At 40.7% G+C, this 22,587-nt stretch overlaps 1 protein-coding gene across 1 annotated transcript in view; it reads right to left on the reverse strand.

The window, feature by feature from the left end:
- The window catches only part of LOC112215610 (cadherin-10), a 59,524-nt gene that overhangs the window by 29,886 nt on the left and 7,051 nt on the right, over window positions 1-22,587 (reverse strand). Inside the window, exon 3 of the mRNA XM_024374773.1 lies at window positions 3,340-3,634. Coding sequence (XP_024230541.1) covers window positions 3,340-3,634 — 295 coding nt within the window. The remainder of the gene's footprint in view (window positions 1-3,339; window positions 3,635-22,587) is intronic.

Genomic DNA, 22,587 nt, shown 5'->3' on the forward strand with positions numbered 1-22,587 from the left:
TCATTCAAATGCACACACGTGCACATACATGGACACAAACACACACGTAAATAGTACCATACATGGACTCAAACATATTCAGTCGGACTTGCTGTTAGGATTTTTGTTGTCCTTGATGTCTTTTATTGTTGCATTGCTGTTTTCTGTTTTTCTTTGTCTTTTTCTTTTTTAATCTTTTTTTAATTTTGTTGGATGTTGGTGCATGGGGCAATAGTGGTGGAACTTACGCACTCCAAAAACTATGCCTAGAGTTTCTCATTCTATCACCGCATAATTCATTTTTGCTTTTATTCAATGTCCTCGATGCGAAAATGATAGGCTTATTTTTTCTGGAAGGCATGGGACACGACTTCTCCCACACCATAGGGACCAGAATCCCAAGCTATTTGGATGGGCAATGACGGGTCAAAGTTTTGTCAGTGCAGATTTACTGAGTGTTTTCTTGGTTTTCATGAACACTTCCTCGCATTGTTTTGTCCATTTCCATGTTTTGTCCTGACAAAGCAACGGTTACAGCAGCTTCAGCTTCGCTGCTAAGCTTGGGAGAAAGTGTCCATAGTTATTCAGTAACCCCAGGAAGAATGTAGTTGGCTTACGTTCTGAGGAGCTGGGGCATCCAAGATAGCCTTGACCTTGGACAAAGCCTTGTGAAAGCCTGTCCATAGTCCTTCAATCTCTGTAGTGTTGCATCCAAGTTCTGGAGATGATCCTTTTTGTTCCTTTCCAGTAACAAGGATGCCATCCAGGTAGCAATGGTCTTCTGGCAATCCACTCAGGGTCTGTTCCATCTCCTTTTGGAACAGCGCTAGTGCTCTTGTGATTCCGAACGGTAGACGACAAAACCTGAAGAGCCCATTTTGTGTCAGAACAGTCAGCAGCTCTTTTGACATTTCTTCCACATGCATCCGAAACTAGGCTTGGTAGTGGTTTATTTTGCTTTTGACTGCCGGCTATATTGATGTATGGTAGCAGCTACTGTTCAGCGGACAACACAGGGTTAACTGTGACTTTCAACAGTCTCCACATATCCTGATTCCACCATCCTAGTTAAGGACTGGTACGATGGGTGTCGCCCGTTCACTCACACTGACCGGCTCCAGGACTTTGTTTTTGACTAGAGCAGGGAATGTCAACTAGATTCAGCTGTGGGAAGAAAAACATTTCTTGAGTGGATAGTCAGGGGGCTAGAACATTATAAGACATTTGTCGACTTCAAATTGACCGCAAGAAGCTCAAACAGATAAAATATTTGACTAAAACATAATGACTTCAAAACTTGCCAAATTTGTAGACAAACATGTCTCTCTTATGTGTGGGAGTACTGGGTAACAGAATATCATCATTAAAATCACATGGGAGTGATTTCCTGGTGTTTTTACAGCTTTTTATGGCCAACAATATATATTTTTAAATATGCGTTGTATATATATTTTTTTTCTCTGAAAATCTGGGGGACCAAACAAAACCCTGCCTGCTGGCCACCAGTTGGGGAACCCTGGACTAGAGCGTCCAAGTCAGCCTCAACTTTTGGTCTGATAGCATAAGGTACCGGTCGTGTTTTCAGAAACTTTGGTTTGTTGTCTGGCTTAATGCTGAGTTTCACTCTAATATACAGTATTTCATGAAACCCAGCTCTCCATTAAATACTTCTCCATGTTTCTTTAAGATAGGCCTGTGTCTCCATGTGTCATTGTATGCACTGATGGCCAGTCCAGCATGATTTTCTCTAACCACAAACATCCCAGTAGTGATGGACAGTTTCCTTTCACAATATAGGCTGGCATTTTTTCAGTTTGTCCCTTTATCTGAACTGTGACCTCAGGGATGCCTCTCATGGCGACAGATTCACCCATGTAAGTCTTTAATATGATGTGTGCTGGCTGAAATGCAAGGTGTTCCAGTGTCTTTTTGTCAAACTGTGTCTGACACAAGAGATACAGCTGCCCGTGTCAATCTCTATATGCACCGGCTGCCCCTCTAGTAAGGGAGAGACATAGTAGCCGTGCAGCCCCCCAGCAACAGTCAGTATATTCAGTGTGACTTCCTCTTCTGATTGGTTACTTGCTCAACAGCCTAAACATGTCTATTTTTCCTGTGTTGGAATATCTCTTTCTTGTTTTCAGTCTTACACATTTTCTCTGAGCTCTTTTTGTTTCTGCAGGCTCGTTCGACAAGGCCCTTTTTTTTACCACAGGCTCATCAATCTATGTCCTTACGCCAGCAAGTAGACGCCTGATATCCTGCTTTGACAAAGTGGAAGCATGTGCCTTGATTTCCCTCTCCTGATTTTCAGTTGCAACTTGGTGCACATTTCCTGATGAATCCAACTGTTGAGCGTCTTTTGCTCGTCTGAGCGTCTTTTTTGGACACACTGACTGTAATAGCTTTTGCAAAGGTCCGATTACTTTCAGTCAATAGTCTCTTGTGTAGCTTCATGCCTTAGCTCACATACTAGTCTGTCTCTAATGCTGTCATTTAGAACATCAAACTCACAGTGCACTGATTTAATTTAGTGCACTATTTAATGCAGCAGCAAACACGTGTCTCTGAGTCTCCCTATTCCTGACTCCTTCTGTGGAACCCTTCAGCAATAACTAGTGATTTGGTGAAAATGGTCCTTCCAGTATTTCCACAATATCTCCACACGTTGTGTTACCTTGCCTGTAGCAGACTGCGGAGTAAATTACATTTCTTTGGCCCCATAACACTAAATAATTTAGGCACAATTTTGTCCTCATCAATGTAATATGCAAGAACAAAATATTCAAACTGTTCTGTATATGAGCTCCACTGCTCAATACTTTCATCAAATGTTTCCAACAATTCCAGCAATTCCAGCCACAATTTCATCAATGTTTTCAAACATTCCAGCAATTCCAGCCACAAATCCAGTCACTGTTTAACCTCAACATCTTCTCTCTGGAATCAGTTAATGATTCCATCATTATGTGAACACGATAGAGGACGATTATTTGCCATATTGGCAAATAGGTTTTTATTTAACTTGCAATTACACATTCTATTAATTTGTGGGCTCATAATTGGAAATGTATTCCAGTTTGCCCTTTTGCCTTTTTAAGGCTTTTTTGTATTTGTGCCTACTGGTTCATCTATATTATCTTAATTAAGTTCAGTGCAATGAGGCAAAACCTTCACTAAAGATTCAACCTTCCACTATTCCATATGGATATTATGGTGTCAATTACATGACTTGATTTCCAGTTCATTATCTCTGCCTTTTGTTAACTAAGTTTAAAAAATAATTGTCATTCACATTTCTTCATGGAAATACAGCACCACAAAAGTACCAACTCAGAAAATGCAGTTGTTTTTACTCACCTACATCTGACATCTCTGGGACACTGGCGAAATAGATGTCTTTTGAGAACTTTGGCTCATTGTCGTTGATGTCGTGGATCTTGATGTTAAATTCAGTATCAGCCTCCAGTGTCTTGTTGGTCCTCTTGTCAACCACCTTAGCGTGGAGTGTGTATATGGCCCTCTCCTCCCTGTCCAACCGCTTAGTGGCGTGAATGTCACCTGAGTTCTCATCTATTAGAAACAAGCTCCCCACCCCGTCTCCAGTTAGAATGTACTTCACGTTACCTTCCCCTCGGTCCATATTGGAATGCAGCTGTGGATAGAAAGAAGGAAAAACCATGTGAGAGATTTATTTTGAGATGGAGAGAGCATTCAGCATCAGTCAGGAAATGTGAAATGTACAAAAAACTAAAATGGCAAGTACTGTTGGCAGGTTTATGTAAATAACAGATTCAACACTAAATTCAACATCTTTTTACATCTGCCTTGGATTAGTCTCTCTGGACAAATATTCATATACAGCCAAGCTTGCTATAATAATAATAATAATAATATATGCCATTTAGCAACTATCTTGAGATTTTGATTATTGCTCACTATATTGGCCTTGCATACATTCAATTCACAAACATTTAATTTCAGAGTTTATATACCCTGGGCTGACGATTACCATCCCTCACAATTTATTTACTCAATTTGAGAAAGGGAAAACCAAGAATGCGAGCACAAGCATGTTAGCTCAGAGACTGAAAGGCAATGGTTCTTGTTTGGATCTTATTTGGTTCTTGTATGGACCATATATTGCAACATAAAAGGGCCTCACGGGTGGCGCAGTGGTCTAAGGCAGTGCTAGCCGTGCCACCAGAGATTCTGGGTCCGAGCACAGGCTGTGTCTCAGCCGGCCGCAACCCGGAGGCCCATGGGGCGGTGCACAATTGGCGCACAAGTGTCGTCCGGGTTAGGGAGCGTTTGGCCATCAGGGATATCCTTGTCTCATCACGCACTAGTGTCTCCTGTGGTGGTGCAGTGCATGCTGACCGGGTCGCTAGGTGTACAGTGTTTCCTTCGATATATTATTTTACCCCTTTTTCTCCCCAATTGGTAGTAGTTACTGTAAATCGATATATCGAAGGTGTGCCCTGTCTGATCAAAATAATCATATTCTGTGGGTAATTTTAAATGGACAACCTATGAGTCCTGTATTTTATGTTACAACACCCACATCAACATACTCCCACATAAAAAAATACTATACTATTCACTCCAGTGTTTTTGAAGATTATAGTATTTATATTTATAATAGTATTTACAGTTAACTATAGAATGAATACTGTAGTGTACTGTAGTGTTTACTATAATGTTATTGCTTTATTATGTGCAAGCTTTCTCCTAGAGGAATATTCAAAGTCCACAATTTCCATAATCTGTAGCTAGCTCACAATAGGGTCTATTCAAGTAGTTCAACATTCCTGCACTTTTCTATAATGTGTAGTGTACACAATGTATGGTCTACTTGGCATGTTTCTCACTTATGGGTGACACAAATTGGGATATGGGGGGAGGGGGCAGGGTATATGCAAATTATTACTGTAGTATTTAGTATAGTTAGAAAAGTGATGTGTTTTTGGTGACTGTAGTGTTTTGCACACTTTACTGTGGTCTTTACAACAGTGTTTTCTTTTGTGGATACTACTGTAGTATTCCTATAGGAAATTTCTAGTACCCTACAAAATTCTATAGTGAGGGATACAAAAGTGTGTACGGTAGTATAGTATTCCACAGTATGCTACAGTTTACTACAAAATTATATGGTAAACTATGGTAAACTATAGAATTGTTTTAAAAAATGCTGCAGGAAAACCCTTACTTTCCTGTGATTTCCTTAAAATAAAATAAAAAAATCCAATTCACCCTTCTACTATCTAGAAGTCACCACTATCCGGTCTCCGCCCAGTAGCCTGCCCTGAATTTAGTCACTGTTACTAGTAGGCTACCACCCACTACTCTACACTGCACCCTAGAGACTGCTGCCCTATGTATATAGTTATTGAGCACTGGTCACTTTAATAATGTTTACATACTGTTTTACCCATTGCATATGTATATACTGCATTCTAGTCGAGGCTCATCCTATATCACTACTGATGTACACACCTTTTCTATTCATATACTGTCTTTACTGTCTATACACGCCATATATATATATATATATATATATATATATATATATATATATATATATATATAAATACAGTACCAGTCAAACATTTGGACACACCTACTCATTTAAGGGTTTTTCTTTATTTGTACATGTTTCTACATTGTAGAATAATAGTGAAGACATCAAACTATGAAATAACACATATGGAATCTTGTAGTAACCAGAAAAGCTCTAAACAAAGCATTCTCTCAACCAGCTCCATCTGGAATGCTTTTCCAACAGTCTTGAGGGAGTTCCCACATATGCTGCTCTTCCTTCGCTCTGCGGTCCAACTCATCTCAAACCATCTCAATTGGGTTGAGGTCATGCAATTGTGGAGGCCAGGTCTTCTGATGCAGCACTCCGTCATTCTCCTTCTTGGTAAAATAGCCCGTACAGAGCCTGGAGGTGTGTTGGGTCATTGTCCTGTTGAAAAACAGATGAAAGTCCCACTAGTCGCAAACCAGGTGGGATGGCATATCGCTGCAGAATGCTGTCATAGCCATGCTGGTTAAGTGTGCCTTGAATTTTTAATAAATCAGCGACAGTATCACCAGCAAAGCACCATCACACCTTCTCCTCCATGCTTCATGGTGGCAACCACACATGCAAAGATCATCCGTTCACCTACTCTGCATCTCAAAGACACAGCATTTGGAACAGAAAATCTCAAATTTGGACTCATCAGAACAAAGGACAGATATCCACAGGTCTAATGTCCATTGCTCGTGTTTCTTGGCAGAAGCAAGTATCCTCTTCTTATTGGTGTCCTTTAGTAGTGTTTGCTTTGCAGAGATTTGACCGTGAAGGCCTGATTCACGCAGTTTCCTCTGAACAGTTGATGTTGAGATGTGTCTGTTACTTGAACTCTGTGAAGCATTTATTTGGGATGCGATCTGAGGTGCAATTAACTCAAATTAACTTATCTTCTGCAGTAGAGGCAATTCTGGGTCTTCCTTTCCTGTGGTGGTCCTCATGAGAGCCAGTTTCTTTACAGTGCTTAATGGTTTTTGCATCTGCACTTGAAGAAACTTTCAAAGTTCTTAACATTTTCCGCATTGACTGACCTTTATGTCTTAAATTAATGATGGACTGTCATTTCTTTTTGCTTATTTGAGCTGTTCTTGCAACAATATGGACTTGTATTTACATTTTTTAAATACTTTTTTGGTTATTGCATGATTCCATATGTGTTATTTCATAGTGTAATAAATAAATGTCACGTGCTGTTGTGCAAATGGAATAGACAGCAGGTGGAAATTATAGGCAATTAGCTAGACACCCCCAATAAAGGAGTGGTTCTGCAGGTGGGGACCACAGACCACTTCTCAGTTCCTATGCTTCCTGGCTGATGTTTTGGTCACTTTTGAATGCTGGCGGTGCTTTCACTCTAGTGGTAGCATGAGACGGAGTCTACAACCCACACAAGTGGCTCAGGTAGTGCAGCTCATCCAGGATGGCACATCAATGCGAGATGTGGCAAGAAGGTTTGCTGTGTCTGTCAGCGTAGTGTCCAGAGCATGGAGGCGCTACCAGGAGACAGGCCAGTACATCAGGAGACGTGGAGGAGGCCGTAGGAGGGCAACAACCCAGCAGCAGGACCGCTACCTCCGCCTTTGTGCAAGGAGGAGCAGGAGGAGCACTGCCCGCTACCTCCACCTTTGTGCAAGGAGGAGCAGGAGGAGCACTGCCAGACCTCCAGCAGGCGGTCAGAAACAGACTCCATGAGGGTGGTATGAGGGCCCAACGTCCACAGGTGGGGGTTGTGCTTACAGCCCAACACCGTGCAGGACGTTTGGCATTTGCCAGAGAACACCAAGATTGGCAAATTCGCTACTGGCGCCCTGTGCTCTTCACAGATGAAAGCAGGTTCACACTGAGCACATGTGACAGACGTGACAGAGTCTGGAGATGCCGTGGAGAACGTTCTGCTGCCTGCAACATACTCCAGCATGACTTCTTGGCGGTGGGTCAGTCATGGTGTGGGGTGGCATTTCTTTGGGGGGCCGCACAGCCCTCCATGTGCTCGCCAGAGGTAGCCTGACTGCCATTAGGTACCGAGATGAGATCCTCAGACCCCTTGTGAGACCATATGCTGGTGCGGTTGGCCCTGGCTTCCTCCTAATGCTAGACCTCATGTGGCTGGAGTGTGTCAGCAGTTCCTGCAAGAGGAAGGCATTGATGCTATGGACTGGCCCGCCCGTTCCCCAGACCTGAATCCAACTGAGCACATCTGGGACATCATGTCTCGCTCCATCCACCAACGCCACATTGCACCACAGACTGTCCAGGAGTTGGCGGATGCTTTAGTCCAGGTCTGGGAGGAGATCCCTCAGGAGACCATCCGCCACCTCATCAGGAGCATGCCCAGACGTTGTAGGGAGGTCATACAGGCACGTGGAGGCCACACATACTACTGAGCCTCATTTTGACTTTTTTTTATGGACATTACATCAAATTTGGATCAGCCTGTAGTGTGGTTTTCCATTTTAATTTTGAGTGTGACTCCAAATCCAGACCTCCATGGGTTGATACATTTGATTTCCATTGATAATTTTTGCGTGATTTTGTTGTCAGCACATTAAACTATGTAAAGAAAAAAGTATTTAATAACAATATTTCATTCATTCAGATCTAGAATGTGTTATTTTAGTGTTCCCGTAATTTTTTTGATCAGTGTATATTCTGGACTCTGACATTGCTCATTCAGATATTTCTTGATTTTCATTATTTTCTTATCATTTATTTGTGTGTTTTTTTATGTTGTTCGGTATTACTTCACTGATGGAGCTAGAAGCAGAAGCATTTCGCTGCACCTGTGATAACATCTGCAAGATTTGATTTGAGTTCAGATCATGGAATTCTGAACACATCATGCTTCTACGCCTACATTTAAATGTGTATCTAGCCTAACAAACTTTTGTTTTTCTAAATATTAGCTAACTGGATAGCATTTATAAGACCAGCAAAAACATGAATCATACACTAGGAAGGTATTTCCTCCAATGTTATAATGAAAAGGTGTCTCTCACTCCCAAATAGGGGAAATCATTGCATCACAAGAACACAATACAACATACTGTATATTCTTGTACTTTTCTTCCTGCTAAGCTTGGTCCAGTGTACCATCTAAGTGCCTCTTTCTAGACTATTCATCATCTTGAAATAAATTAGCATTACTTCAAGTAACGATGATGAGTGACTGGCTTGAAGCTCATTACTGCACTGCTGATACTACAGTGTCATAGGCTTATATTTAGCACTATATCTCATGGGCCATCACATCCTACGTGACAAGCAGTGAGGGACACAGCATCATAATATTCATGAATATTAATATCAACACACTGAGGGAGAAACTCATTATTTTCTGCAATCTGAAAACCAGGATCAACAACAATGCAACTTTGGGAAGAAAGTGAGAAATATGCAAATGGAGCCTATTCCATATTTAGTGCACAGCACTGGTGAAACGTAGGAATAAGGTTCCATTTTGGGAGGCTGATTATGAATACAGCTACAGTCTGAATAGTTTTACTCCTGATGTTCATTGCTGAACATTGAAGAATACGATAAACCAATATAATAATTTCAACATAAAATGTACAGTGGCTACTCTTCAATTGTGTACAGAATCTCCTAAAGTACTTTGTTTTTACCCAGTGTTCTTTACTTTCCCACTGCACATTCCGCTGATGACTCTTGCAGTCTGTTTGTGTCCCAAATGGCACCCTGTTCCCTACATTTTGACTACTTCTGACGAGGGATATTTGGGACATATGGTATGCTTCTCAGACTCAATGGTTAACCCCAATAAGAGAGAGATAATTGACAGAAAGAAAACAAAGAGGAGACCATCAAATGGAAGCGAAGAGAGAACTCCATACAATGGAGCCATGCTGTCAGGTCTGCCAGCTAATTGCAGTTTGACAGTCGTCAGACAACACAGGACTAGGGTATTTACTATATACCTGCTAGCACTTATTGAATTAGACAAGTCAGAAAATACACAACACGCTCAGACGGTAAACAGTAAAAGGTAATTATTGGAGGTCCGTTTATGGTCAATCTCACAAGCCACAGTGTAATCCGCTGTTTACAGTACACTGTCTGGCTGGCACACTAGTGTGGAGTGGGCAATATACCCCTGTGCTGCATGTATTCATGCAGTATTATTGAGTCCAGTGATTTATGCAGATTTATACAGTCAATTCATGCAAAATTTGAAATTGATTAATTAAGTATTATACAGTCAATTCTTGCAGCAGTATGGAATCGAATCATGCAATTCGTGCAGTATTATTGATTAATCTAGTAGTATAGAGTCAATCCATGGATCCATGAGTAAAATAAGTGACATGAAAGTATGAATTGCTCTGATATTTCCTATCTATGACCTAAAGCCCCACATAGGCTATGCAGACACTGTAGTTTTTATGAACTTGTCCTTCAGAAATGCAATATTGTTTAATGAGTTTGGCAACAAAATAGAATACATATAATTCAATATGGATGCATTGAATGCGATTTGAGGTAGGCACAGATAACTAACATACTAACATTGTATTTTGTCCAAGTCTTGGTCGATTACAACCAAATTATGATAAGTGTAAATATTCAAATAAAAATAAATGATGATGTTAATGCGAGTGTAGAGAAATTATTGTGCTTCTAGTTCCGACAATGCAGTAATAACCAACAAGTAATCTAACCTACCTTATACACACAAGTGTAAAGGGATGAAGAAAATGTACATAAAAATATATGAATGAGTGACGGTACAGAACGGCAAGATGCAGTAGATGGTGTTGAGTACAGTATATACATATGACATGAGTAACGTAGGGTATGTAAACATATAAAAGTGGCATTGTTTAAAGTGGCTTGTGATACATGTATTACATAAAGATGGCAAGATGCAGTAGATGGTATAGAGTACAGTATATACATAAGAGATGAGTAATGTAGGGTATGTAAACATTATATTAAGTGGCATTGTTTAAAGTGGCTAGTGATAAATTTTTTACATACATTTTTCAATTATTAAAGTGGCTGGAGTTGAGTCAGTATGTTGGCAGCGGCTATTTAACAGTCTGATGGCCTTGAGATAGAAGCTGTTTTTCAGTCTCTCGGTCCCTGCTTTGATGCACCTGTACTGACCTCGCCTTCTGGATGACAGCAGGCTGAACAGGCAGTGGCTTGGGTGGTTGTTGTCCTTGATGACCTTATGGCCTTCCTGTGACATCGGGTGGTGTAGGTGTCCTGGAAGGCAGGTAGTTTGCCCCCGGTGATAAGTTGTGCAGACCTCACTACCCTCTGGAGAGCCTTGCGGTTGTGGGCAGAGCAATTACCGTACCAGGCGATGATACAGCTGACACCACACTCCGAGGGCCCTCACCTCCTTCCTGTAGGCCCTCACCTCCTTCCTGTAGGCCGTCTCGTCGTTGTTGTTAATCAGGGCTACCACTGTAGTTTCGTCTGCAAACTTGATGATTGAGTTGGAGAAATGCATGGCCACGCATTCGTGGGTGAACAGGGAGTACAGGAGAGGGCTCAGAACGCACCCTTGTGGGGCCCCAGTGTTGATGATCAGTGGGGTGGAGATGTTGTTACCTACCCTCACCACCTGGGGGCGGCCCGTCAGGAAGTCCAGTACCCAGTTGCACAGGGTGGGGTCAATACCCAGGGTCTCGAGCTTTATGACGAGTTTGGAGGGTACTATGGTGTTAAATGCTGAGCTGTAGTCGATGAACAGCATTCTCACATAGGTATTCCTCTTGTCCAGATGGGTTAGGGCAGTGTGCAGTGTGGTTGCAATTGCGTCGTCCTTGGACCTATTGTGGCGGTAAGCAAATTAGAGTGGGACTAGGGTGTCAGGTAGGGTGGAGGTGATATGGTCCTTGACTAGTCTCACAAAGCACTTCATGATGACTGAAGTGAGTGCTACGGGGCGGTAGTCATTTAGCTCAGTTACCTTAGCTTTCTTGGGAACAGGAACATTTGTGGCCCTCTTGAAGCATTTTGGAACAGCAGACTGGGATAAGGATTGATTGAATATGTCCGTAAACACACCAGTCAACTGGTCTGCGCATGCTCTGAGGATACGGCTGGGGATGCCGTCTGGGTCTGCAGCCTTGAGGGTTAACACGCTTAAATGTTTTACTTACGTCGGCTGCAGTGAAGGAGAGTCCGCAGGTTTTTGTAGTGTGCTGTGTCAGCGGCACTGTATTGTCCTCAAAGTGAGCAAAGAAGTTGTTTAGTCTGTCTGGGAGCAATACATCCTGGACATATTGGACCACAAAAAAATTGAACTTTTACATTACCGTGTAGTTCACCAATAAAATGGTCTGACGTTGATGTGGACATGCTCGGCATTCATATCCAGAAGGAAAGAAATTATCATGACAATACTTTTTTTTTTAAATTAGCAAAAATATATATAATCTTGCTACCATGAAAAGGAAAATACCTGTATATTTGTGGAAAAATCACATTGATTAACTCTTCAGTCATATCCGAGTTTACCTATTTGGTTATGGCCTTGCCAGCCTATACCTAGCGACCTGTTTTTTTATTTTTTTTATTATATGTGTGAAAAATATTTCAATTTATTTGGAACAGCAGGCCAGAAAAAATGTAAAACTTCTTGTGACTAGCAATCCCGGATCCGGGAGCGTAATCATAGCCTCAAACCAAATAGCATAACGCAGCGGACATAAATCCCCCTAGAAAATGTTCCTATTCATGAAAATCACAAATGAAATATATTGAGACACAGCTTAGCATTTTTGTTAATCACACTGTCATCTCAGATTTTCAAAATATGCATTACAGCCAACTCTAGACAAGCATTTGTGTAAGTGCATCATGGCATAATGCTATGCTAGGGTCTGCTGGCAGAAGGCAACATTTTCACGAAAATAAGAAAAGTAATCAAATTAAATCATTTACCTTTGAAGAACTTCGGATGTTTTCACTCAGGAGGCTCCCAGTTAGAAAGCAAATGTTCCTTTTTTCCCAAAATATTATTTTTGTAGGCAAAATCGTCCCGTTTGTTCAACATGCTTGGCTGAGAAATTGACCGGAAAATGCTATCACTACAACGCCAAACTTTTTTCCAAATGAGCTCCATAATATCGACAGAAACATGGCAAACGTTGTTTAGAATCAATCCTCAAGGTTTTTTTAACATATATATTCGATAATATATCCGTCGAGGCAATTGGTTTCTCATAAGAAGCAATTGGAAAAATGGCTAGACATCAGGTGACCACTTGCTAAATGTGGTTCCTTACGGCTATTCTTCAACAGAAATGCGTAAAAAGACGTCACAATGCTGTAGACACCTTGGGGAATACGTAGAAAACGTAAACTCATTCGTAGCTCATTCACAGCCATATAAGGAGTCATTGGCATGAGGCGGTTTTAAAAAATGCGTCACTTCCTGATTGGATTTTTATCTGGGTTTCGCCTGTAACATCAGTTCTGTTGCACTCACAGACAATATCTTTGCAGTTTTGGAAACATCAGAGTGTTTTCTATCCAAAGCTGTCAATTATATGCATAGTCGAGCATCTTTTCGTGAAAATATATCTTGTTTAAAACAGGAATGTTTTTCATCAAAAAATTAAAATATCGCCCCCTAGTCGTAAAAGGCCTATGTATATAATGAAAATGAATTCAGAAGGCAGAAATGATTAAATATTAAAGCATTAGACCTCTCACTAAAGGCTTCAGTTATACAAAAGATACACTTAAATCCAAACTGTTTCTCTAGCAGATTAAATTCTCCCCATGTTCAAGAATAGCCTTGTTCCCTTTATTCAGATTAAAACCTCTCACTTTCGGTTATTTAAATTATATAATCTCCAAAATATCTATATTTTTAAAACAAGCCATATAAAAAGTTGTTTGCAATTTCAGTTTAATCCACCAGAAAAAAAACAGAACAAATAGTACAACAAATATGATGAAGTGAGATGAAGTGTAGCTATGATAAAAATGACAGACCTCTACGTGCTTTTTAAGTAGAAAACCTACAAAATCGGCAGTGTATCAAATACGTGTTCTCCCCACTGTAGCACTGCTGGGTGATATGAAAAGTAATAGTCAAATCAATCAAGAATATCATAACTTTTTGCAAAAAAAAATCTTTAATATACAATCTGTGGAAACTATGAGAATAGAACGGTTCAGAACTTTTGTGAAACATCACAGCACAGTTGAAAAATACATAGCAAATAAATAAAAAATGGATTGTATTATTAAAGAGAAAGATGGCAGGAGTTGGGTAGAGCTGAAGCGTAGAACAAAAAAACTACAAGATAACTAATATAAAATATACTGCGTTTGTATAAGGAATATAGGTCTTGAAGGAGTTCTGACATATTCTGAGCACTAGTTGGCTGTGTTTCCTTCACTTTGTGGTCCAACTCATCCCAAACCATCTCATTTGGGTTGAGGTCATGTGACTGTGGAGACCAGGTCATCTGATGCAGCACTCCATCTCTCTCCTTCTTGGAAAATAGCCCTTACAGAGCCTGGAGGTGTGTTGAGTCATTGTCCTGTTGAAAAACAAATTATAGTCCCACTAAATGCAAACCAGATGAGATGGCGTATCACTGCAGAATGCTGTGGGAGCCATGCTGTTTAAGTGTGCCTTGACTACTAATTAAATCACAGAGGGTGTCACCAGCAAAGCACCCCCACGCCATCACACCTCCTCCTCCATAATTTACGGGTGGGAACAACACATTGCAGAGATCATCCGTTCACCTACTCTACGTCTCACAAAGACAAAAATATCACATTTGGACTCATTAGACCAAACGGCAGATTTCCACCGGTCTAATGTCCATTGCTCGTGTTTCTTGACCTAAGCAAGTGTCTTATTCTTAATGGTGTCCTTTAGAAGTGGTTTATTTTCAGTAATTCGACCGTGAAGGCCTGATTCACGCAGGCTGGTAACTAATGAACTTACCCTCTTCAGCAGAGGTAACTGGGTCTTCCTTTCCTGTGGCGGTCCTCATAAGAGCCAGTTTCATTATAGCGCTTGATGGTTTTTATGACTGCACTTGAAGAAACATTCAAAGTTCTTGACGTTTTCCGCATTGACTGACATTCATGTCTTAAAATATTGATGAACTGTCATTTATCTTAGCTTATTTGAGCTGTTCTTGCCATAATATGGACTTTTACCAAATATCTTCTCTATACCAACCCTACCTTGTTACAACAAATGATTGGCTTATTCTACAATTGATTTAATGTTTTTTTATCCTGATCAATCTACAAACAATACCTCATATTGACAAAGCATAAACAGGTTTAGAAATGTTTGTGTATATATATAAATATATATATATATATATACACACACTCACAGTTGAAGTCGAAAGTTTACATACACTTACGTTGGAGTCATTATAATTAGTTTTTCAACCACTACGCACATTTCTTGTTAACAAACTGTAGTTTTGTCAAATTGTTTAGGACATTTACCTTGTACCTTGTTTACAGACAGATTATTTCACTTATAACTCAATGTATCACAATTCCAGTGGGTCAGAAGTTTACATACAACAAGTTGACTGTGCCTTTAAACAGCATGGAAAATTCCAGAAAATTATGTCATGGTTTTAGAAGCTTCCGATAGGCTAATTGACATAATTTGAGTGAATTGGTGGTGTACCTGTGGATGTATTTCAAGGACTACCTTCAAACGCAGTGCCTCTTTGCTTGACATCATGGGAATATCAAAATCAAAATTTTGATTTTCATGGGAAAATCAAAAGAAATCAGCCAAGACCTAAGAAATAAATTGTATGTTGTATGTATGTTGTGGTGGTGCTTTACTGCAGGAGGAACTGGTGCACATAAGAAGATAGATGGCATCATGATTTAATATTAGGTGGATATATCGTGCAGGACATGACGGGCAGACGAAAATTCCAAATAGTACCTGTAAAGTTCATAGAAACATGTCAAACGTTTTTATAATCAATCCTCAGGTTGTTTTTACAATAAATAATCAATAATATTTCAACCGGACGATAGCTTTTTCAATAGGAGAGAGAGAGAAAAGGTCTGCTCCAAGCTGCTCGCGCATGCAAAACTCTGGGGGGACACAGCTATCCACTGACGCAATGTGATCATTCTCACTAATTTCCAGAATAAAAGCCTGAAACTATGTCTAAAGACTGTTCACACCATGTGGAAGCCATAGGGAAAGGAATCTGGTTGATATCCCTTTAAATGGAGGGAAGGCATGCAATGGGACAGGGAGGTTTCAGAAAAACAGTACTTCCTGTTATACTCACAGACAATATTTTGACCGTTTTGGAAACTTTAGTGTTTTCTATCCTAATCTGCCAAATATAGGCATATTCTATCTTCTGGACCTGAGAAATAGGCAGTTTAATTTGGGTGCGTTTTTCATCCAAACACTGCCCGCTACACTCAAGAGGTTAACGACAACAAAGTCAAGGTATTGGAGTGGCCATTACAAAGCCCTGACCTTAATCCTATAGAAAATTTGTGGGCAGAACTTTAAAAGTGTGTGTGAGCAAGGAGGCCTACAAACCTGACTCAGTTACACTAGCTTTGTCAGGAGGAATGGGCCAAAACTCACCCAATTTAATGTGGGAAACTTGTGGAAGGCTACCCAAAACGTTTGACCCAAGTTAAACAATTTAAAGGCAATTCTACCAAATACACTCAATTAGTATGTAATCATCTGACCCACTGGGAATGTGATTAACGAAATAAAAGGTGAAATAAATAATTTTCTCTACTATTATTAACATTTCACATTCTTCAAATAAAATGGTGATCCTAACTGACCTAAGACAGGGCATTTTACGAGGATTAAATGTCAGAAATTGTGAAGAAAAAAAACTTTCTGATCAATTAGTTATTTAAATGGATACATTTTTTCGCTTTTCTTTTGAAAACAAGGACATTTTTTTTAACTGTAGTATTTGTCTTTTTTACATTCAGACCCTTTAGACCCTTTTCAGACCCTTTTTTCAGACCCTTTACTCAGAACTTTGTTGAAGCACCTTTGGCAGCGATTACAACATTTAATCTTTTTGGGTATGACGCTTGAAGCTTGGAAAATATTATTCCATCCTTCTCTGTAGATCCTCTCAAGCTCTGTCATGTTGGATGGGGAGAAATGCTGCACAGCTATATTCAGGTCTCTCCAGAAATGTTCGATCGGGTTCAACTCCAAGCTCTGGCTTGGAGTTGAAGGACATTCAGAGACTTGTCCCAAAGCAACTACTGCGATATAACTTAGAGGCCTCATTTGCTTAGTTCAACTGTCGTACCCAATCAGAACCCAAAATATACGCTAGTTTTACACCAATGTAAGTGTAAGCAAAACTGTATAGCCTCAAAACATGGTTATCACTATACATTTGATATACTGGATGGTCAGTCTTTGCATCCATAGCCCTATGAAATTTCTCTAGCCCCATCCCTTAGCTTCTTCGCATAAACAAGGGCTGGGAGAAGGCTTTCTTATTGTTTCAATGAAGGATTCTAGCTTGAAGTCCCCTTGCACAAACACAGAGGAATAGTCAGTAAAGCAGCAAAGTCATTGGCAATTCTTGTCAGGTCTCTAGTGAGCATTGTTTAGTGCTGCAGAGGGGAGATAGGAAAATAGAGCCCCAAACGGATACAGAATAATTATATTCTCTCTCTCTCTTTATTGTTAGTTGTCCTTGTTCTCCAGGATTATACACATTCAGTAGTGTTTTTTCAGTTTCTTCAATTTTTCCTATGATCAGTACAGTGCTCAGGGGAACTGGAGAGCGGCCGCGTTTGTTTACAAAGCATCACAGACTACCAAGAGGTTAAAGGGGTTTTGTCCACATCAATAGCTGGGATGGAACAGCTTTTTATGTGAGTCACTGCACCCCTACAGAAAGAAATTCCAGACACAAGCCTTCTGATTGCATTGCATTGCATTGCAAGTGTTCACACTTCACAGCCATACTGAACAAGTATGCCTCCCTCCATGAGGACTTGGCTTGTTAAATACCCTCCCTCATGCTAATGGAAATGGAAATGGCTCGCTGAAGATCAGGTGATAGTGAATCAGCAACGGCAAGAGGCGCGTCTCGTTGAGTTTGACAGAAACACACATGGCCCATTTTCATAATGCTGATTTAGTATCAGGTCCCCCGTCCATGTAATTATATTAATTGATTATCACCTCAAAGGAAAAACTGATCTTATATCAGCAGTCCTACTTTGAGACACTTCGTGAATATGGGCCATTCTATGCACGGTATATAGTTCACCTTGAAGAGAAGCCATTTCAGTTCCATGTACAGTTCCACCCTGTAGTCATCAGTATAATCCTTTATGACATACAGTATGTATAATGAGCCCTAAAAGCATGTCATATATTATGCAGTGTTAATTTTGGCGGCTATTTTAGATTTAGTTTTAGGCTTAAAATACCTTTTGGTTTTAGTCACATTTTCGTCATTTCAGCCTTTGTCTAGTTTGAGTCACAGCAATTAGTCACATGACAGTCCTTGCATTTTTTTCTCTTAAATAATAGGCTACCTCTCTAACTTCCATCATGTGCATATTCAGATAGCCTTGTCCAAGTAGGCCTTTTAACCTTTTACATTTTAGTAATTTACCAGACGCTCTTATCCAGAGCGACTTACAGTTAGTGCATTCATCTTAAAATAGGACAACCACATCACAGTCATAGTAAATCCTCAATAAAGTAGCTATCAGCAAAGTCAAAGCTAGTCAGGGGTGAAGAAAAGTCAAGTTCTAGTGTTCATTCACAAAATGCTTTTTTAGGGGTTGGTTGCTATGGGAAGCTGGTTCCACCATTGGAGTGCCAGGATGGAAAAGAGCTTGGACTGGGCTGAGTGGGAGATGCCCTCTCATAGTACTAAGAGACCAGAGGTGGCAGAACGAAGTGCTCGGGTTGGGGTGTAGGGTTTGAGAATAGCTTGAAGGTAGGGAGGGGCTGTTACTCTTGCTGCTCCATAAGCAAGTACCATAGTCTTGTAGTGGATGTGAGCTTCGACTGGAAGCCGGTGGAGTGTGCGGAGGAGCAGGGTGACATGAGACCACTTGGGAAGGTTGAACACCAGGCAGGCTGCAGCATTCTGGATAAATTGCAGGGGTTTGATGGCACAAGTGGGGAGCCCAACTAACAGTGAGTTGCAGTACTCCACCTAGGTTAGGACCTGCTCCACTACCTGTGTGAGGTTGGTTCGAACTATACGGATGTTTTAGAACATCAACTTGCAGGAGTGAGTCACTGCTTTGATTTTTTTCAGAGAACAACAGGGTGTTTTCCAGGGTCACGCCAAGGTTCTTTGCACTCTGGGAGGGAGACACTGTAGAGTTACAACTGTAATGGATATGTCTTTGAGTAAGCAGGCTTTACCGGGTGGAAGAGCAGCTCTGTCTTGTCGTGGTTGAGCTTGAGGTGGTGGGCCGACATCCAAGCTGAGATATCTGCCAGGCATGCAGAGATGTGTATCACCTTCTGAGTGTCAGAAGGGGGAAGGAGAAAAGTGGCTTAGTGTCATCCACATTCTATGATAGGAGAGACCTAGTGAGGATATGACGGAGCTCAGTGACTTGGTGTAGAGAGAGAAGAGGGCCTAGAATCGAGCCCTGGGGTACACCAGTTGTGAGAGTATGTGGTACAGACACCTGGTGGGTGATAGATAAGAACAATGTTAGTTTGAGTAGACAGGTGACAGTGACAGCATGGAAATCAAATGAGGAGATGGACAGGTGAGAGAGGGAAATAATGTAATATCTCCACTTAGGAGAAATTAGTAGCCCTGTGCCACCTCCGCAATGACCAGATGCTCTCTGATAATGACAGAAAACATAGTCATATGAAGAGAGAGCAGCTGGAGCAGCAGTGTTCTCTGGGGTGATCCATGTCTCCTTCAGAGCCCGAAAGTCAAGGGACTGAAATGCAGCATAGGCTGAGATTAATTTAGCGTTCTTGACCGCAGATCGGCAGTGCTAAACGCTGCCAGAGACCAGGAATTCCACATGGATTGTGCTTGCAGGGTACACTAAATTAGAAGGGTTGCAGCCAAGGGGGGGGGGAGTCTGAAAAGTCTACATGTAGAGGAGAAAACTGAGATAGAAAACAGACAGTTGCAAAAGTTACAAAAGAGCACAATTAGATATTCTGAAAATCACTAGGTAAGATACTCAAGTAAGAGTGGTGTGTAGCCTTTCTCTCTTTCCTTCCTCAAATAACTCTGCAGAACCATCACTGTTTCGTTGACGGTCTTAGTTTTGCGACACAACCACCGCTGAGAAAACAGAGGAGACTGAAGTACAAATACTAATTGCTAAATGCCTTGAAAAGGTGAAGAGCACACCTCCCGGTACTAATTGCTGATTTCCTAGGAGAGGAGAAACCACTCCCCCTCCAATAAAGCCACTGATTATGAAAACAATAAGTCACAAATTGCCCTGTCCCTTAATCCTGGTTGATGTGTCAACAATCATCTGCAAGTTAATAGCAGTCAGCAGTTCACAACACCAAGTAGGCTACTAGGAAGACAGGTAGAACTTTAAAGCAGATTCCCTTCTATACCTTAGCTTGCAACATTGATATTATGGCAGATTTTAACCAATACCAACCATAATTAACCATTTAGGCTATAATAAAGCCTTGGCTGCAGGTTAAACAATTAACAGCTCTGATTTTCTCCATCACCATCAAGGAGGGCTAAATTATAGGGGTGTCCTTGAAAAGGGGAGAATTGAATTTAAGCTTTCCAAAAATCCCAGAAGTACTGTATTAATGTACTAATATTCAACAAATAGCATTTGTTTTTCCTGTAGGAAAAACACAACCACAACTAGCATTTGCAGACCGTGGCGCCAACACAGATGAATGAATAACAGAAAACATGGGGAAATAGAGATTCCAGTGTGCTCAAAACAAAAATAGCCTACTTGAAAGAAAGAGAGAGTAAACATTATTGTTTCAGGTTGAGGTTAGTTACATGTGAAGGGTCTTGGCTCCGCATCAGTTCAAAAGACTGACGAATGACTCACGTGACAGTCTGAGAGCAGTGTTGGAGCTGGGCAGAATCAGATCACAAAACTGAAAGATATCAGTTCTGCAACTGAGAGGATTGCATCAATTATTCTGCATGCATGCATACTTATGATTGGACAAAACAAATGTCATCGTCATAGTTTTAGTCAGGAAAAATAGGTTGTTGACAATATTTTTTTGTCATAGTTATTGTTGACAAAATGAACACTGATACAATGGTTTAGTAACCATTAGTTGTTAGGATGTGCCCAGAACCTTACACCGCTTTCATATTAGACACACTTTACATATATTATTTAATGTTTCTTATTTATTTATACAGTAATTATTATTCAACATGTCCTCATCTAGGATTTGAACTGACAACCTCTTTGTTCACTGTCTTCCGATCTTCCTGCTATGCCACCATATCTGTGTCAATAACTGATTTCACCTGTATTCCTAGACTTTGGACTTTCTTAAAAATACACTCAAGAAAAACTATTATAATATCATAGTGATTCAGGATTAACATCGAAAATATAATAGTATGCCCCACCAACATTAGACAACTATACAGAAAACCCTCAAATTGCTTAAATAGGTCAATTAAATCATTGATACTGATAACTAAAATAGCAGTGCAAATGGCACTCTTTTGCTATGTGCAGAGATGTATTATAGGGATTGAATCTGTATATTGAGTTCTGAAAACGCTACAGACTTTGTGGCACAGCAAAACATTTGCCGTTTCACATGTGAAACTTGATTGGATGTGAAATAAATAAGCCCAGCTTGGTGCTGGGCCTTTAAGTGCCTGTCCTTATGCCCAGGCTTTTCACCGCTCCTTCTCACAGACAACAATTCCAGGGTGAAGCTGATGGAATTAGCGATAGCAATCAACACTAGCTTCTTCAGTAAAGCCAGCGTGTGGGTGTTTTTTTTCTTCCCCTTTATTTATTGCGGCCTCATGTCATTCTGGCAGTTTGATTGTGAATGATATTGGACACCGGGTGAGTCGATGGCCAGTGCATGTGATTGCTGTCATGCCAGGAAACTTGCCAGTATGCCAGCCAGAGACCATCAGAGTCAGGAAGAAAGCCAGAATGCAGCAGTCACTGACAACATCAGTGGATAGCCTCAATGGATAGCCGGGACTGTTTTGTTGCCTCATCACGTATAACACAGTGAAGTGAAATATCATTGGCCTGGCTTGATTGATTCATAATTTCTCTCCAACACCCCCTTTCCCTCCATCTTTTTCTTTTTGTTGTTCCCCTGTCTCTCTCCATTGCGTCAGGACGATGCTATCTGCCAAGCTGGTAGTCATATCCTTCTACTCCACCCTGTACCGTGACACTTGTTTACTCTTGAGGATGAGGCATGTGATGAAAGCCAGCTTCCTCTGAGAAAATAGGCTTTCGACAGTCACCTTGTTCCCCTCCCTCAGGATGATAAATGTAGCGTCATCTCTAACACTGTGACTAGCTCTCTTTTTAGCACTAACATGGATGGCTTGACAAGTCGCTCTTCTGATCTAAAGTAGGGGGTTATAGCTCTGAGAAATATTTATGTTTTTGTGCTGTCTTATCAGTTAAAGAGCTGTGTCAACATGACAGAGGAGGCTCAGGCCGTTGGCGATGTGAGGTAGTGGGTCAGTGATTTTGTCTAGCCTCATGATGTAATTTGATAATGCTGTCTGTTGTTAACCCTCACAAATGGGAACATCTATTCCTCCTCTATCTGTCATGTTAAATCGCCAATTTGAGTGATTGATTCTTCATTTAGAATTCTCTATTCCCACTGTTGTTTTTGAATTGTTGTGTGAATGAGAGACTGGAATTAGTTGCTGGTTGCTGGGAGATGGAGCTGATCTTTACATTAAGGGAGTTCTCAGGTGATGCACTCCTCTCTAATTTCTATGTCCTAACTATTGAAAGGTATGTCAATACAACAGGAACAGTCCTTTTGACTGAGTGTACTATGACATAATCGATCATCTCTAGGC

The sequence above is a fragment of the Oncorhynchus tshawytscha genome, linkage group LG16 (genome assembly GCF_018296145.1).
Source record: "Oncorhynchus tshawytscha isolate Ot180627B linkage group LG16, Otsh_v2.0, whole genome shotgun sequence".
In the NCBI taxonomy this organism is placed as follows: Eukaryota; Metazoa; Chordata; class Actinopteri; order Salmoniformes; family Salmonidae; genus Oncorhynchus; species Oncorhynchus tshawytscha.